Source organism: Nipponia nippon, unplaced genomic scaffold (assembly GCF_047370975.1).
Source record: "Nipponia nippon isolate SJK-2023a ecotype South Korea unplaced genomic scaffold, ASM4737097v1 scaffold_2, whole genome shotgun sequence".
Lineage (NCBI taxonomy): Eukaryota > Metazoa > Chordata > Aves > Pelecaniformes > Threskiornithidae > Nipponia > Nipponia nippon.
This window is the reverse complement of record NW_028262336.1, coordinates 59,762,350-59,782,266: the sequence shown is the minus strand read 5'-3', so window position 1 is coordinate 59,782,266 and position 19,917 is coordinate 59,762,350. Positions and strand designations below refer to the sequence as shown.

The 19,917-nt window shown below is 38.4% G+C and overlaps 1 protein-coding gene across 2 annotated transcripts in view; it reads right to left on the bottom strand.

The window, feature by feature from the left end:
• The window catches only part of TMEM131 (transmembrane protein 131), a 104,595-nt gene that overhangs the window by 51,919 nt on the left and 32,759 nt on the right, over positions 1 to 19,917 (bottom strand). For both annotated transcript variants that reach the window (XR_015704613.1, XM_087756787.1), the window contains exons 3-4: positions 18,852 to 18,892; positions 10,520 to 10,588 (exon numbers count right to left, since the gene is read on the bottom strand). Coding sequence is in view for 1 of the 2 variants with exons in the window: in XM_087756787.1 (XP_087612913.1) it covers positions 10,520 to 10,588; positions 18,852 to 18,892 (110 nt within the window). In the remaining variant the exon portion in view is untranslated. The remainder of the gene's footprint in view (positions 1 to 10,519; positions 10,589 to 18,851; positions 18,893 to 19,917) is intronic.

Genomic DNA, 19,917 nt, shown 5'->3' with positions numbered 1-19,917 from the left:
TCTAGAAAATAGAGCATGGGGCTTTGTCCCATTAAACCATATAGGAACATAATGGTGATTAACACCGACAATAGAACGTTGCATTAAATGTTTTTTCAAGTAACATATGTAAATTCTGCCTCGAATAATTACTTAGTTAACGTCTTTTCTGTGATTTTATTGATTACTTTTCCTGAAGGCTTACCTAACATTGTATCATCCTCTAAAATGACACCTATCCAAAATGAAATTCTATTTTTCAGTTTTTTGCTTCAGAATCAAGAAAGGCAAAGTTTTCTATTCCTGTGCTAGAACCTCTAAATAATTATCTTAAGAAAGGTTGCACGCAGCAACTTAAAATAAACAGAACATACCCTAGACAAAAGTCTAAGCACAATTTTTTTCCTGACAGATTGTAAGCAGTCTTACTCAGAACCCAGAATTTTTCTGGTATTATGTTTTATAATATGCTCTGCAGAATTAAGTACACAGACATGCATAGCAACAACTGTTTTATTTATATATTGCATTTGAATTCATACCTTAAGGAAAAAAATAAGAAATGCTTGAGATAAATTCAAGAATTTAGGTAGTCTAAAACACAGAAGTCAAACAGTTAAACAACAGCACACTTTTTCAGTAACAAGACATGCTAACAATTTATTCCACACAAGCTTTAGGCTTGCTCCTTTTTGCTTACAACAGCTGACGTGACAATAAATGCTTCAGTTGCACCAAATATTTTTCAGACTTTGGTATCTCTTCAGCATTTTTTTCATGCCTTTTAACACATGTGTTAAGCATCAGCACCAAAGCACTAGTAAAGTGTGGAGATTACAATTTGCTCCAAATTAAATTTTCAAATTCAAAATAGTTAACTCTTAACTTCCAGGCTACACGTATTCCATGTAGCACTCCCTCCCATGCCACCTGCTCCAAACATTGCAAGGACCGCAAAACCATTGGTAAGAATTACTATCTGTAGTACCTGAAGTCATGATGACCGATAGCAGGCAGTTGTTCTGCCATCCTTAGTTAACTTTAACAGGCCAAATTAATAAGCGCTATTGGAGTTGCACAGTTTTTCAGCTGGGGCGGGGGTGGGGTGGGGTATGTCTCAATAGGTAGAGCAACATAAGTTTGCTGTAAAATAAAGATTGCATTGTATGGAGGATTTAGTGACAGTGATCAAACTATACCACAATTTACAAAGTGACTGTGGTAACAGACAGAACCTCCTGCTTAGGAAACATGGACTAACAGAAGGATGCTAAAGACCATGATATTAATTCAAAGACACAATTATTAACCTTCAATGAACTGCATCATCACTAACAGCAGAATGTATCTGCACTCTACTACTGAAAATTTCTTTGCTTTGCTTGCTGAGTCCTCCTAATTTTATGTCTCCATCAGCAAACGCTTGTTCTTGATCCTTCTTTCACTATCAAAAAACAAAAAATCTCATTTTGACTTCTCTAACTTAACTAGCAATGAAGACGGCAATTCCTCTCCTCACCTTTTAAAACCCGTACAAAACCTAACGTCCAGGGTAAGCCATAAAAGTATTCGTATCTGTTGCCAGTATACATGGGGATATTAGAAAGGGAAATGGTTTATCAGCTGTGATGTTTTGCATTAACTGCTGTAACTGCTACATTGTTGATCAATGGAATCAAACAGTAAACCTACACACCTGCTCTCCCTTTGCTAGGGAAAGGCTTATCAGACCAGAGGAATCGGAATGAGAGCCAGCCCTCCAAAGCTCCCCATCTCTACCCCACCCTCATTTAAAAAACAAAACAAAACAAAACAAAACCAACAACAAAAAAACAAACCCAAAAAACCCACACAAAACCGAAAACCTAACCAAACACCCACAAAAGCACAACTGAGAAAAGAGTCTGCTGATATGGAGCTACCCAGCACCCCCGGAATTCTGAACCCACTGCTTCAAACGCTCCTTCACCGACGTCAGTACAGATGGGCTTGAGTATTTTATCTGTTTGGTAACTGTGAAAGGCATAAGCAAGCTTTTGTTACAGTCAGCAATTTTGCAGTGAACTCGTTGTTTAGACAAAGCGGTCATGCCTCAAACAAGTACTCTCTGATTCTATCAACACCAAAAAAAAAAAAAGAAAAAAAAAAAAAATAGCCCAACTCCTCCAACATCGAAGGAAGCTCTTTCAGTGTCTCCTGAGGATCAGCTGCCCGTCTCCTAGTTCTCACTGCAATTTCTCATTCTCCTGAGTGGAAGACATGCTCCCAGCACCTTGTTGCAACTCTTTTGCTTGCCACAGTGCAGTTTCTGGATACTTCTCTTCCCCAGAGCACGTTCAGTAGCTCCCCAGGGAGGGGAAACCATCCTCCTCCTCTATTACAACACACTCCAACCAGTCTTCGTAAGAGGAGCTTATGAGCCGAAAACAAGAATCAAGCAGAACAGTTCCCACCGACCACAACAGCAGGAAGCGAGAGAAGATGAGGTAGATTTTAAGCACTGTATTACACGTGAGCAAACGACATGACTAGCATATCACCTGTGGTCTCTACAGAGAACCAGCTGCGTACAGAAAACCCAAGGTCAGAGTTGACTTAAGTGACACTTTTTATGATGCATAATGTGTGAAACACCACAAAGCCAAGAAAACTATGTTGAATGAACCGGTAATACTGAAGTGCCAGCCTGTTCCTGTCGGAAAGGTAGTTTGGAAGTAAAACCCATTATCCCAGGAAATGTTTCAAATATTAAAAATTTTTTTAGGCCTTCACGCTTTTCCACTTCTGAAAAGAGGGGAATATAAGACAGTATATTTGAGAGGCCAAAGCCTACAAAAACAGCTGGTAGGGAAGCAGCCATGACAGACACAGTTCACTAACTTCCGATTCCAGACTAAACCACCACAGCATAATTATAGGCGATAAAGTCAGAAGTCACTAAAAAGGAATTCTGTTGCTAGGACTGTGTTTTATTTTACTATTTTGTTGACCATTCTGATTTTGAAACAATGAGTCCAGTATTATGTTTTGCTCAGATACAGCTTTCCTTATATTCTTTATGCTTGATGTTAGCCAAATCTACAGAACTAGGACAACCTCACTTGTTTTTTCTGCCATCAGACATGGTAAAATCCAGGTAAAGCAGTGTGCACCAGATGCCTTTAATGACCCTACATCCCAAGCAATAATCACATAAGGGATGCTCTGCAGGCTGCTGATTATCAAGCCGCAATGATCTGCACAAGTATAATGTTACCTGGTGCCAAATTCTACAGCAGAATTTCCTGGAGCAGTCACAGCTAGCACTTTTCATTGCAAGAAGCGGGTACAGACACACGCCTTCAGGCAAACATGAACTGTCAAAGCACGTAAGATTTTGCTCCTGATCTTTTGTCCCTGCATAATTCTAGGTCCACCTACACTGATAAAAAACAGATACCACAACCTAGATGAGAAGATGGTAATTAACAAGGGTGAGGTGCCTGTTCAAATGGGTAAAGAAGCCTGTGTTCATATTCTTTACTGCTGCAACTCAGCTCTTTCCAAAGTCTGAGTTAGTATCTGCAGTGTATTGTAAGCATGTCCTTGTAATGGAATTCATTGCTGCTCTAGGGATGAAGAGGTAGATTCTTTTAACAAAGGAAACCAGCTCCTGCAAAAAGTTGGGGAGATGAATCCTTGAGTTATTGGCTCAAACTTAACTTGCAAAAATATCTAGCTACTCACTGTGAAGCAAATATGGATCGAGAAAATGCCCTTTTAAAAGAGTAATTACATTATTTTCTTACTGCATATAGCTTAGACACCTCTGCAAAATGCTTGCTTGATTTATGAAAAGTGACACAAATCTGTTACTGCAATGCAAAGGATATAAATTCAGCAGATATATTCTTCCTCTTCCATCTCCTGTTCTTTCTAATGAGAATGGAGAGAGAACTGAAGTCAACCAAAAGCTTCCCACTTAGATTTTGGAATGCTGGCAATATAGATAAATATACTCAAGATTCAACTCAGGTAAACTCCTCATGAATCTGGGAATTTAACAAATATGTTTTCCCCCCAACTATTTTTTTCTTTTAGCATCTTTGGCAACTGCTGAAACAATTGTAAGACCAGTTGTTGCACAGCATATTAACAGTTCCACGTGGGTTAAACCAGTATCCTGTGTCAGACAGGAGTGAATGGCAGATGCCTAGAAGGCAAAAGTGTAATAATGTGGAAAGCATACAAAGTCAGGTGCCCAGAAAACTCTCCTAGCCTCTAAGGATATGCAGCTTGGGAACTTCCTGAACCAATGCAGATGGCTCTCCAGCCAGAAGACCAGAGAGAGTGAGCTCCAGCAACAAAGACTTGGGTGTTGACTTGTAACGTATCCAGCTACTTTTAATGAAATGAAACGAGGTGGTCTTACAAGGCTGCCCCTAGGGACTGAAAGGGAATGCCTTTTGTACCCCATTCTGAAGAAAATGCTAGGTCCTTACGTGAAGGAAGCCTGCATGATGTATGAGACTAGAGAATTAGTGACTAGAGCATTCTTCCCGTTTCACGTGAGGCTGTATGCATCACTGGTTGAGTGACACAGGCAAGCTGCTGCTTTAACTGAAGTTAGAGTAACTGAAGCACGTAACTTTGAGAATGCAAATGTGTCTCTCACTCGGAAAAGCAAAAGAAAACAGAAGGGTTTTGGGTTTGTATATGTACTCACCTATAGACCAATTGTTTCTCAGCTTCCAGATTTCACTGGCTTTTAACAAATCAAGAAAGTTCTTTTATACTACACTTGACAAAAAGTTAATGTCCATATAACACACTAAATGGAGCAAACATCCCATTTTATGTTAGTAATCTAACTTAGATCCCGTTCAACAAATCATACCTTTTCCTAACAGTTAGCAAAACCCCATATACAAAACACCAGTAGTAGAGTGTTATCCAATCATGTCACCAACTGTGATTTAAATGAATCTAGCAGTGTAATAAACTATTACTTGCTTTGGCAGCATTTTGCAGTCTAGCATGATATGCAAACGGAAAGAGACGTACATCTGGACTAAATGTCAATTTACTGTCAACAATTTCTTACATTTAACAAACTTCAAGGAAAATGAAAATTTCATTTTGCAACATTTTCAAAAAATTCCAACAATGTCAAACTCTCACACATTAGAAGTGTATCAAATGTAGTGTGTAAACATTTGGCTGCACATTATAGGTACCTTATTCGTCCTTTCACCATTGGTAAATATACTTGTTTAAAATGTAAGAAAACCAGCAATTCGGATAAACTGCCTAGTTGCTAAAATTCTCCACTATTTACTGTTAAGAGATTAGAGTTCTTAGAATCATAGAGTTGTTACGGTTGGAAAGGATCTCTGAGATCATCGAGTCCAACCTGTTAACCTAACTGCCTGGTCCACCTCTAAACCATGTCCCTAAGCACCACGTCCACATGTTTTTCGAATACTTCCAGGGACTGTGATTGTACCACTTCCCTAGGCAGTCTGTTCCAATGCCTAACCACTCTCTCCGTGAAGAGTTTTTTCCTAATATCTAATCTATACCTCCCCTGGCACAACTTGAGCCCGTTTCCTCCTGTCCTATCACTTGTTACTAGGGGAAAGAAACTGACCCCCACCTCGCTACAACCTCCTTTCAGGTAGTTGTAGAGAGCACTGAGGTCTCCCCTCAGCCTCCTCTTCTCCAAACTAAACAACCCCAGCTCCCTGACCCACTCCTCGTAAGACACGTGCTCTAGACCCTTCACCACCTTTGTTGCCCTTCTTTGGACACGCTCCAGCACCTCCATGTCCTTCTTGTAGTGAGGGGCCCAAAACTGAACACAGTATTGGAGGTGCGGCCTCACCAGTGCCGAGTACAGGGGCACTATCACCTCCTTGGTCCTGCTGGCCACACTATTCCTGATACAAGCTAGGATGCCATTGGCCCTCTTGGCCACCCGGGCACACTGCTGGCTCATGTTCAGGCGGCTGTCAACCAACACCCCCAGGTCCTTTTCAGCCAGGCAGCTCTCCAGCCACTCCTCCCCCAGCCTGTAGCGTTGCATGGGGTTGTTGTGACCCAAGTGCAGGACCCGGCACTGAGCCTTGTTGAATCTCATACAGTTGGCCTCGGCCCATCGATCCAGCCTGTCCAGATCCCTCTGTAGAGCCTTCCTACCCTCCAGCAGATCGACACTTCCACCCAACTTGGTGTCGTCTGCAAACTTACTGAGGGTGCACTCAATCCCTTCATCCAGATCATTGATAAAGATATTAAACAGAACCAACCCCAATACTGAGCACTGGGGAACACTGGGTCTATTTTCTTGAAGAAAATAGACCAATTTGGTAAGCTTCCCATCCTCTTATGTCACTTCAAATAACAGAAGGTCTCAAGACCTGCAAGAAGGTCTCAAATATTTGAATGTTACCAAGCAATTGCTTTCAAGACCAGCTCAAGCTTTCACAGAATATTCTGCCAAATACTAGAGCTCACAAAGAAGAAACATGAAAACGTTACAAAAATCCCCTAAGGAAAACATTTCAAAGGAAATGCAAAGCGAGATTGTTTATCAACAGAAAACCGAAAGACAGAGTTTCAGAATACTGTCCTACCAATGAGAAACCTTTGTCTAGAGAATGGGACCTTGCTCAAATTGAGTGAAGCAACAACCTCCATTCACCACAGAATCATATTGTTGATCAAGGATTAAAATATCACTTTTGCTAAGAGTATCATTTAATACATTACCAATAATTTCTATGAAGCAGGGGTAAGATGTCAACTTTGTCTTTAAAATAATTCCACATTTTAAAATTTTGATGGTAAGCAGTTCTAGCTTATACTGTGCTAGTATCCTAAAATACTCAATACCCAAGTGCTCCATTACCAAAAGTTACTTCTACCAAAAATGTAATTGTGAAGAACTTTCAAAACTCTACTTTTAATATAGTCAGAGTTGAATTAACACAGATGAAGGCAATCTATCAAGATCTACGAAGATTCAAGTTCTCCCACAAAGCAGGTGCAAGAACTGAATTTAAACTGCCCTGCAACAGTATTCTTCAGTCTTCACTCAGATGGGCCATCTGCAAGAGCTCTAATATGAAGACTTGTCTCAAACACAGAAAGCCATATACGTAATGACTGTTCTGCCAAAACAGCCTCTGAGCACCTGACTCCCAAAGCCATGGAAGACGATGTAATGGTTACTGTTTGTATGTTAGAACACCTCAATTATTCCATTCCCATTTAACAACAGGGGAGAGTAACAAATTAAAAGAGAGATGACAAGGAACAGAATGCAGCTAAGAATAAAGGCAGCTAGTTGTCGAGTTGGTTTTGGGTGGAGGTTTTTTTGCTTGTTTTCTTTAAAGCCCCAAATCTCCGATATCCAACATGTTGCAGAATTGGTTCCAGGCAAAGACTGGTGTTGCTTCAGAAACACAAGCAGGAGGCTTTCACATTAAATAACCAAATGAGTATTCGACTTAGTCCAAGCAGTCTCCTGGAGCAGTGACATGGGAGAACCTGCCTCAGTTCCACCCCATTCCCAGAGGCTTAATGTATACAGAGAACACTTGGGATCTCTTCAAGTGAGCTAAAGATTTGCATATCCTAACATATAGCATACATTTCCTTTGATAAATGTGAGATTACCTGGACTGCCTTCAAAGTGGTAGAATATGGTGGTGTTTATTTTATATTAAAACAGCATTAAAAAAACCCCAACTGTTATAAAACACAAGTATAAGGCCATTGTAATCTCATCTTCAGATGGAACACAGGAAGCAGATCTACTGCACCTATTTATCAGCTTAATACTGATTTTGATTTTCTGAGATCCCTAGATAAAATGACTTTTAATAAATATTATTCCTGCTCAAGTTGGCATGTTTTTGAAACATCTGATTAAACCCACACACTCTCAGCAGACCAAAAATGTCACAGGAAGAATGGGTTAGCTTACAACTGAAATTAGATATTGCATCTTGCATTAGCCTAGGAACGATACTTGTTGATAGCTCAGCTTAAACATGAACTTTGAACAAGCTTGCTCTACTAAATGCTAGTGCTAGCCATTACCAAAACACCATTTAGGTACAATACTTATTCAGAAACTAAATAAGCCTTTCCTAAAATCCATTATTAACAAAGAAAGAAAAGACAGAATTTGAATGTGAAAACCCTGTCTATTTTAAAAGGCAAAAAAGCCAAAACCTTAAATCTGCATTATTTGACTCCTGAGGTGCTTGGCACCTGTAGTTTGTTCCCACCACAAGGTTGAGTTACTCAGCATTTCTCAGAGTTGGTTCACTTTTATTTAAATGCATGAGTACAGATTTTAAACTAAACTTTAGGGCTCCATATCGAAACCTTTTCTAAAACTGTGTTTGACATCTTACTGAAGTTTTAATAAATCAGAAAACTATTTCTGCCTGAGATTATGACCTAAACTACAACAGATAAATTAATTACCATATACTGTTAGAAAAAAATAAACAGAAGACATAATGAACCAAGATCTAACACACAGGTTCCCTGTTTTAACTGATAGAAGGCAGCGATCCCCCAGCGCAGTTCTGCATTTACTGTACAGAGCCCTTCCAAGGTAAGAGATTTACACTACTTTAACAGCGTACTAGATCTACACTATTTCTTCAATGCTTTCAGCTCTGACAAGAACAGCTTACATAAAAAGCCAAAATATAATGAAGAACAGCTTAAAGTATTTATGATACTGTCTGGAATCTATTTTTAGCACGGGGAAAAAAAAAAAATCTTTGGAAATCTACAAAGCAAAGCAGCACAGGTAGCTTTCTTCAGATAAGCATGCAAACTATAGGTGACCTTGAAAAGCAAGGTATTTCAGAGCATATCAACCAAACGCTTTATTCATATTAGAAAAAGGTGTATAAAATACATTTTAAACGTCAAATTCTATACTTACTATGTACTCAAAACTTTTACAAATTTAAGAGAAAATCACTTAAAACCAAATCAATCGGTAAGTTTACAGTAACTCTAAAAAAGCGCAAACTGCTCTACAAGTTTGAGTTTGTACTGCACTCACCAGTGTAATTTGTTAACTATAACCTAATTTTGTTACAGCAGAGATGCAGTAGAGCAGGGCTTACCACTAGGTATTTTACTATTCAATTTAGAAGCTCAATATCCTCTTACAGAGGACCAGTTACTGACATTACAAAAAACAAAACAACAAAACCACACAACATCAGAAGCTAGAGATTCTGAAATTTTGAAGGAATAAGGAAGAGGGGACACGGTGATTTATTATGTCTTTGCTCGGAAGTAAAAGTTACAATTTTGTTAGACTGAGTGCAGATAAATTCTGTAAAATGAAGCATTTTCAAATAGCTTTGCTATTTAGTGGCATTACATTTGGGGTTTTGTATAAAGGTTATTTCTGGAAAACTGCTCTGTGCAAACAATGTACAGTTACAGTCTCTCTTCTTTCAGAAACACAGAAATATACACCATGTCAATACACAGGAGCTTCCTTGCACATCTCTGTAGTCACCACACTGTACAATGGTTTTACCTACAAACAAGGGGTACTATATTTTTATTAATAATCTGTGGCTTATCTGTAAATAAAACAGCCTTTCATCCAGCAGCAGCGCTGGCTGAGGATGGGGGAAGCAACACTGCGCTAAGGCACACCTGGGCTGTTTTCTTTCTTCCAGGTTGAACTGTTAGCAAAATATTTGAAATGTCCTCACTGCAGTGTACGTCGTGTCAAAAGTATCAATCACGCACAGAGGCTGCATCCATGTACACCAATTCCAGAACTGGTTTTGACTGTTAACAAGAAGAATAGTTGTAGCTACCTATACACAGTAACCAGTTACCAGTAGGAAAAGTTAAGACTGAAGTGGTTCTCAGAGGAACCAATTACAAACAGGTACGTTGTTGAAATTGGTAAACGTTCTTCCTCCTCCTTTTCTTTTATCTTTTAGAGAAGTCACAGATAGGTTTGCTGTAAACGATTACATTCAGCCAGTGATAATCAAAACAGCAACCAGCTGCAAGGTAGAGCATGGAGCTGGGTTCCTGGAGGCTGTTTGTTCTCCTTGAGGCTGTATTTTCACAACTCTGCGTTACTGTTCTAGTAACTGCAGATCCATTGACAAAAGTTTTTTTGCCACCAATGCAATAGTAAAATAGACATGCTAGAGTAGATGCTCTCTGACGTGGGTTATATACAAGCAGAAAGATAATCTCACCTCAGTACATTAAATTCTAGACCTAAAACTGTTTCCACTCTGCAGAGCAGCTATACAAGTACCTAAAAAGTAAGTACAAGTACCTACACTACCAAAACCACGGCAGCCGATAGGTTGCTACATGATGTTTAAGACTGAGTACACCAGCTTTCTGGAACAAGTAGGTCAACTACACTTATGGACAATCTATCAGTGCAATTTATGTATACAACCTTCTTCATCAGTTCTAAATGCTCTTGAGATTTTTTTTTCTATTTGTCTAACTAAACAGATCAAAAGACTTTTCAACTTACTGTTCATGGAAATCCAGCATTGGTGGCTCAAACCGGAGAGGTCGGCAATTTCCCCGATATAGGGATACACTGCAAGAAAAAATAAAATGCTGTAAAAGATATTGTTAAATGATACATTTCTGCTCTCTTCCCATCTCAAATTGCCCTTTCTTAGCAAAACTTTCATTATTACAAATAACAGAGCAACTAATTCAAAAGAAGAAACAGCCTGACAAACTTTAACATTATTTTGACTGTAGTTTTACCAGCTGTTTACATGCTTACGTGGTGTCTCCAAGAAAGATTATGCAAGAGTACGTATCTTGGAAATGGACATAACTGAAGTGTTAGATTTCCTCTATAAAGTGATGGCTAAGTGAAACAGTAACCTAAATCGGTTTATATCACCTTTCATAGCAATATCCAAACATCTTCCTCAATGTATAACAGTAATTTACATACGCATCATGAGTTACTCTAGGTACATCCATACTAGTACATAAACAATCTTGGACCCATTTGATGGTATAGAGGCCACACGGGAAAAAAGAGCCCATGTCTATACTGTTAAAAACTCAATCTCCAGAAGACAGCGGCTCTGCTCCAGAAACATTCCTTAGCTTTGCCTATACTAACCTCCCACTGGGAACTCTTTAGGAGAATGCTAGTAGTTGAAGACTAAAACTTCAGTACCACTCAAACAATCCAGCAGTGAAGACGACAAAGTGTCTGGAAACATTCTGTACTACTTATTTTACCAGTACAGTTATATAGAGCACAATCAGTAACCCACAACATAAGTTAGAAGAAAAAATACAAAACGGTTTCATTGACTGAAACATTTTCTTACTCAGAATGATGTGACCACACTTAAGAATCTCTGTAATTCAGTAACACTTTATTTTGGGCTAAATAAAAATCATATTCATACAATAAAACATAAAATAGGGAGACAATAACGTAAAAGAAATAAATAGGAAAGGCTAAAGAATGGCTCAAGATCAATGGCTCCTGAATGCTCAAGACCAATGGCTTTCTTTTTTCTTTAAATGATTTTTGTTACTGATATTAAAACAGCACTCTTGTTTTAGATCCTTGCTTTCTGACTTTGTATCAATCCTAGATGCCCAAAGACAGGGCTGCAGCCCCGTGTCCTGGGTAAGCAAAGCTGCTCCGCAAACCCAGCCAGGGCAGCAGAGCCACTCAGTTCTGCCTCAGAGGGAGAAGCCAGGAGATGGAAGATGCCCTTGGACAGGCACATGTGGCTTGCCTTATGAGAGCTAAGGCCTTGAACTCAATCAATCTAATACCATCCAGCATACTTCCAGGAAAACTAATTATTGATCAAATTCAAATGTCCTTCCATACTGCAGAACCACTTCAACAAGGAGAAAAAATTTAAGCACAGGGTATGAAATCTTAACTGTATTCTCTAACAGCACAGATCTGGGCAACAACAACAGCATAACAAATCAACAGGTTTTTTTATAAAAATACAATGTCTCAATGACTCGCTCTAGTACTCCACAACTGAATCTTCACACTTCAAGTATAACATGTGTAATAGGGAGATCTATTCATGCTGATCAATTTACAGCTCTCCAAGTCTGGATGTCGAAGCATCTTCAATACTACTTAGAGCTTAGTCACTAAAAATAGCTTTATCCACGTAATAAAAGTAAAACACTACTGTGGCAAGAGCAGGTCAGCTTTAGTGTATACTTATATGCGTGTGTGTCTGTGTGTGCATGCACACACATGCATGTGTATATGTTTGTGTATATAGATCACAAAACAATAGAAGTGAAGGTGTAAGATGCTAATAGGAAGAACTGTATTCAGATCTACAGAAAATTATAATTCTTGCTTCTATTAAGTACTGCTGTGACTTATTAGAGTTGTCGAATAAGAGAGCTTGGGTATACCTCCTCAGGCTAAAATCAAACCTCGTGGAATAAGTGCTCAACAAATGAAGTTTACAGAGACACCTGACATAAGAGAATAAAGTTGGAAAATTATATTAGCAGGGATATTTTGAAAGGATAAAATAAGTTGATAATAAGTCTTCAAAGTGATCATCTTGCTTTTCAAAGTTTATGGTCCAATTTTAAAAAACATTCAGAGTGCATTTTTAAACTGAAAAGGACAAAAAGCTCATGTACCTCCATTGTCAAGATAACACTAAACAGAAACTACTGTTCTTCAATAATGGTTTTTAAAATAGTTCTGTCAATTTCTTCCAATGTCGAAATTCTGAACAGTCAGCCAGCACCTCTTTTTTTATTGGTAATTATTGGTAAAAGGACATATCAATTCCTTTTATGGAAAAGTTATCAGAAATATTTACAGTATTTACAAAAGCAATAATTAAGATCTTTATTTCAAAAGCATTGAAAATACGGTCAAGAGAAACTTGACCTAACTTGAACAATCAGGACATACACAATTCTCCACATACATGAAAAGTTTAAGCAACATTTTCTCAGACTGCATAGCTATATTATCCTGGAGAGACATTTAGACAATGCAGAATTTTTAAATGGCTGAAGTTTGGTAAAGGCAGCTACATCATAATGAATGCCAACTATTATAATAAAAGTAACAACTGTAATAAGATTCAAATGGGAACAAGCAATATTGGAATTCCCAAAGTTTGCCTACTGAAAGGCCCAACATGAGTCAACTTGCAGCAGACTCACAAAATGATGATAATGTCTGCTCTGCTGGGCACTTGCTCACTGAAGCCTGGATACACCCATGGGTAGGGCAACTTTACAGCATAATGACATTTATGTTAATTACTATTGTATGCATGTAGAGCTATGGCTCCCGGTCTTATATCAGAGTTTAAACATTTTTCTTTCCCTACCCCTCCAAGTTTTCTAACTTTCAAAGTCAAGAAGAACAACATGAAAAGGAAAAGATGCATCTGAATGACAAAGGATTACTGACATCTGCCAACAAACTCCAGCAGACCAAAAATTGTCCAGGAGTCTTCTGAACCTATGAAGTTTCAGGAATGACTAGTTCCTGGCAATGATTTAAGACGGTGTTGTGGTTTAACCCCAGCTGGCAACTAAGCACCACACAGCCGCTCGCTCATACTCCCCACCCCAGTGGGATGGGGGAAAGAATCAGAAGGGCAAAAGTCAGAAAACTTGTGGGTTGAGATAAGACCAGTTTAATAATTGAAATGAAATAATACTAATAATGATAATAATGATAATAATGGTGATGATTACGATTATTATGATGATTATGATAATAATAATAATAATAGTGAAAAGGAAAACAAAAAAAAAAAAAGGAGGAACAAAACCGAGGAAAAAATAAGTGATGCAACCGCTCACCACCTGACGACCACTGCCCAGAGCCCATCCCCGAGCAGCAATCGCTGTCCCCCAGCCAACTCCCCCCAGTTATATACTGAGCATGACACCATACGGTATGGAACAGCCCTTTGGCCAGTCGGGGTCAGCTGTCCTGGCTGTGCCCCCTCCCAGCTTCTTATGCACCTGGCAGGGCATGGGAAGCTGAAAAGTCCTTGACTGGTGTAAGCACTACTCAGCGACAACTAAAACACCAGTGTGTTATCAACATTATTCTCATCCTAAATCCAAAACACAGCACTACACCAGCTACTAGGAAGACAATTAGCTCCACCCCAGCCCAAACCAGGACAGATGGTCCCAACGCTTTTTCCCTTCTGCAAGAATTTTGATTTTTAAAATGAGACTTGAGAGTGAACTACACACAGTCCCTGACACAGTCATTATCCTGGCCATGCCATCCACTCTGTTATCCAAGTGAGAGGGCATTTACCTCAGCTACTAACTACTGTACTGTTACTACCCAGAAGCAACCTACTACCAGATGCAATCCACTGAAGTGCAGCTTCATGTTTCAATAAGGTTAGTCACAGACGCAGTTATAAAGGCGGTCAAAATATCAATGCCTGGAAAGACTGTAGGGGATATGGATGTCCATCTGTGCTGAGACATTATTTTCTTCTGTCTAAGGACATTCTGCAGCACTTTTATAATGTTTTGCTGTTTACCAGGCACTCTATTTTAAATAATCCGTGCACATGTTTGCATTTGGAGATGAAGAAAACGCTTGTCAAATATAGTATTTAAAGATTTCTGCAAAGTTGGGCAGCAACCGTTTCTCTGTATCCTCACTTTACCTTTCTAGCTGTTCTGGGATTTCTGGAGGAGGTCTATGTTCTGTGGAATCTTATCTGTACCATCTTTAATTGCTACTGTTTCAATATTCAAATCTAAGCATTACTCTACACGTATTTTTCCCACATTACTTTACCAGTTGTTTAAAGCATTTTATTTCCTCTCCTGTGCCATAAATCGTCAAGACATAAAGATAATGGCATTAAACCATCAAATAGCAAGAGATCTCATGATTTTTCTTAGCAACATAAACTCTTAGAAAGCCACTACTTTGTTATTTCTAGTACCACAGAATAAAATGAAAGTGTGTCCAAAAATAACCATGTGAATTTTTAAAATGAGAAACAGGCAAATACCTCACAGTGGGTACTTTTTGTGCCAGAATGTCCTTGAAAGAGCCACCCCAAAGACAGAACATTTTTGGCTAGAAAAATAAGTAACCAATCATATTTCCCTGAGTGCATCCATGACTTGTTAATATTTAAAAGTAAGGCTGAGCTGCATATACCAGAAAATGTATTTAAATTTTTATAGTCAATATTATCTTAGAAATATGGGTATTAAACACAGCCTGAGTGAGCAAGTGAACTCCCACAAACCATTTGATCACTTCAGTATCTGGCAGTAGCCACTGCTATAAGTGCAGATGAATAAAAAGAGTAGCAACAGAAGTTTTTCATAACCTACACCCAGCTAGTGGCTGGCTCAGTTATGCCAACATTAACCCTGTATCAGGAAAACGTGCTCATTATCTTAGGCATTAAACTTCAAAGCTAACACTTCCTGAGGGGGTTGTCTGGGGAAAGGGTGGGGAAAGAACAGGGAGAAGCTGGAATAGATGCACTGTAACCTGACCATGGGCAAGAAAAAAACCAAATTAACTGGCTAGGTCATTTCCCTCCTTCCAATTAACGTTAAAAAGCAGATCAAAGAACTGAATAAACTGACTAGATAGGGAAGAAATACCTGCAAGCTATACCAAGAAGGAGATAGTATAATCTCTAATAAGGACAACGAAAGACAAATCATCTTCAGAAGTTAAGCATGTGGAGCAGAAACATAGTTTTTAGCAACGCCATTGGAAAAAAAAAAAAAAAACAAACAAAACAAACACCTAGAAAAATACTTAAAAGAAAGATCCATGTAAAACCAGTAACGACAGAGAGAGAAACAGACAGACAGCAAACTGGGTATTTACTTTGTAATATGGCATCGAAGAGCATGCGATGCAGATCTTTATCACATTGTGACTGAACCCCAAACAGGCCAGCGCACTGAAGTGGAATGGACTATTTCTCCTGGCAAACCTGGAGATTTTTCAAATCTGTAAAACTGCTGTTTTATTAGAACACACTCTAGAACACTGAAATTTCAAACATAGAAAGCACTCTTCTTAGATGAGAAATTGAAATGAAAAATCCTGGAAGCGTATCTAATCCATGGCCTCAGTCTCATTCTCAAGGGCCACCAAGTTCAATTGTTCCCTGGGAGACAAAAAAATTGCACATAATCCCTAGGTCCCAATAAAGGCACCTTCTTTCTGCCAGTGAGACTCAATGATTTAAACAAGGTACTATTCCATTTAAACTATCTCCATAAAGTCTGACTCTACCCAAGACACAAAATACACTAACCATGGTTCTCAGAAGTTCAACTGTCATTCCTAAATTCATGTTTTCACACTTGCAATCTGACTGACGCACTGCAGCACATAGCTACAGCTGTTTACGTTCCTGTCCACAGCTGTGTCCCCTACCATTTTGCAATCCCCTAGCAGCTCATGGAAGAATGCAACAAATACCCACAGCACAACAGCTCCAGTTCACAAGCCATGTACAAACCCACCATTGCTGGCAGGGTAAAGTAAGTCACTGGACCACGAACTGCAGCAGCTGAGCCCCAGGCACGCGTACTCACTTTCTCTGTCACAGGAGAGAGAATCCATGGCAGGAAGGACAGGTGAACAACAACTGGGGTACTGCATCTTAAACCCCTCATGTTGTTTGTGAGTTACGAATGACCACAAGTCCGGCTGATTTAATATTACGAACCATGACAGGAAAGAACACAATGATCACTTAGCTTAAGCTACTTGGCTTACCGAAATGGAAGTTTTGGAAGTTAATGTTAGTTATACTGCTCTGTAATCTATTTGCTTTGACTGTGTTCTGCCGGAAGCATTAAGGATCATCTTATTTACCTGTCAACATACAAGAGAAGTTCAATAAGGAAATTTAAGAGATTCTTTTACTGCTGTGCAAAGTCTGAGTCCACTACAGAGTAATAAGCACAGGGCTTTACGCAAGCAGTTTAAGACAGCAAAATGGGGAAAACCTCTAGTAAACAAATTATTTAAAGTGAATAATTTTAATCTGATCTTTAAAAAACTATTTTTATTTTATCTTGACCAAAATGTTATGGTTTGTATGATTACAGCAACCAGGAAAATTAAATTCAAGTAACTCTTAAGTTCATGGTAACTTTATATGCGGTAATTCATTCTCCTATCACAGTACAGTTACACACACGGAGGTGTACATATAGTGTATGTAAGTGGCTAACAGAGAAACCAGTACTAAATGCATCTTTGGAAGTAATTATTTATCGGAGCAGTTTAGTGAAATGCATATTCTGCTTGCTTAATCCAATGTTAACGGGCAAGTAGAAAACGAATAGTTTAGTAAAAGCACCAGGTGGGAAGCTAAACTTGAGGGACTTCATAGATGAGAAATAAATGGGCAAAAGACCTGAAGGGCAGAGAGAAGCCTCCATCGCTGGGGAAGGGGAAAGAAGACAGATTCAGGGAAGGTACAGCACCAAAAAGTTTCAAGTTTTATGCAGAATGACTAAGCTAAACTTTTTTAATTAAAAAGCAAATGAGAAATTCGTATAACACAAGTTTGACAAAATTCACATTACTGTAATACACAAATTGCCTCAAGCTTCAGATCAAAATATGAAGTAACTGCCTTACTTCAATACATAATATTAACTCTTTTACATTATCGCAATAAAGATAATGTGAATTTATGTTTTAATTTCACCTCGAGTGAAAGACCTACCACATCCTCAGAAGATTCCTCAGCACTTTCATGTTCACTCTTTCTCCCTGAAACCCTGAATTCCAAGTATACTTAGAAACCTAGTACTAGGTAAGCCAAAGTCTACAGTATTTTCATACAATTCAGGACATTTACATTGCAAGATTTAGGTCTGTATCTAATCAGAAGGCAGCGGAGACTGGTGGCAAGTGATACAACTAGGATCAAGGCTTTTAAGCGTAAAATGAAAAATGTTGCTTTTTTCAGAGACTTTTCAAAACTTGTTGCAAAGAGAATGCTCTTAAGCCCATGTTTAAGCAACTATATACATAGTAAAATAAGAACTCTTCATATACTCATCTGAAATGAAAAAAAAAAGAATAGTCCTTTTACTAGATATCCTGGGAAGGAAATGGAAACAGCCCATGAAAAAAAATCTAGCTGCATTTACTGAAAATAAGCTATGCTTTATATGACAGTTTGTTGAATGCTATTGTCTAAGAAACAAGCTTCATTTTTACCGTTCAATGTATTCATTAAATACACAAGAATATTTGAGGAGTCTCCAGAGAAAAATTAGGGACCAAGGAAAAAAAGAGGCCACTTCTTTTCCTTCTCAGATACTACACAGGCAAAGTTCTTCGATAACAGATTATGTCTTCAGGGCAAGGCGGGGGCAGGGGGGAACAGATAGACGGGTGGGGAAAAACCTATCAAAAGTAACATCATAAAGTTTTTCTTCAAAAGGACCCCAGAACTTTTGAAGCAGGTAAACAAACCCACTCTTTTCTCAATAAAACTTTAGTAAAATCATTAAAAAAAAAATTCTACAAGGAGAGTCTCAGTCTATTCCCTCCTTTTTTACACAGAATGACTTTGTCGTATACATTACAAAGTGAATTAAAGGATTCTTCCATTTCTTATTCCACATGTGAAGTGATTTAGCTGTCCAATATTAAAAATCGTTCTACATTTTAGTTTAAATTTCCTCTGTATAAGACAAATAATTGAAAAATTATACAATTTGTATTTGATCTTGTTTGCACTAAAACTTTATTATTCTTATGAAAAATATCACAAATCTCACAATAGGATGGCTGTATTGAACTTTCAGAACACCATGCTTACCTTTTCTGTTGATATGAACTGAGGCCTATAGTTGTCTCAGTCTGTAAAAGAAAAAAATAATTTTTACTTTAAGACACTGACAGCATTATACTTCCTGGGGGCGAAACCAGCAACTGTAACAAGTTAGTAGATCAGATCTTGAAAGACAAAAGGAGAAGTTCTGATCTGGAGCAGAAAATGCAAATTGGCTTTTTCCAATTGCTTAAAGAAATTAAGCCTCTACCAAAACACTGGTTGGCCCTGGACGAGAACTGCAGTCAGTTCCAGTGGCAGGAACTCCTACAAACTGTAAGACAAGCAGCAACTTAAAAATTGAGAGGAGGAAAAAAGTCCAGGAAATCATAACATTGTGGGGAGCAAAATAAAAACCTAGCATAGATGTAAGAAAAAAATTACAAAGAAAAGCATATAAAACAAATAACAGTCAAGCAATTATCTCACTGGTGTAACTTAACGAACTAGAAAACAAAGAACCCTATAATCTCCATTTGATTAGGAAACTTCATCTCCTTCCTAATGATCTTCTAGCCTCTATTAATCACACTTTTACTACCACTCTGCTGGACATTACAGTTAATTACCTGAAAACAAGGAGGTTAGTTTGTCTAGGAAATTCCAACTAGTTTACCCTTGTCTACGAAATCCCAGCTGGTTTAGAAGGCTGTGTGTGGCATGTCCTCCTGATACAGCTAATGTTAAAACATAGCTGACTTTGAAAAATTCTGTCTTCCCACAGGATTTGGGGATCAAATTGAGGGTTTCAGTCCTTCTCTTAAAGGCATTTCATGGCCAAGACGAATATTTATCTTCTGGGAGTGGGAAGAAGGCTTACAGGTCTGATAAAGCCTATGGTGCACCTTGGCTCCTCTGACACAGTTCACTTCTAGTCATAAGGATGTCGTTTGTTTGCAAGGGGAACATGAATTTTTCATATCTCAGTTCAGAACTAAAATCAAGTTCTTTGACTGGCCACTTCACTCATTTCAACTACAAATTACACTTTCTTTCCTTGCTTCTCCTAAGATAAAAGTATTTTTTCTTAAAATATTTTTTTAAAAATTACCTT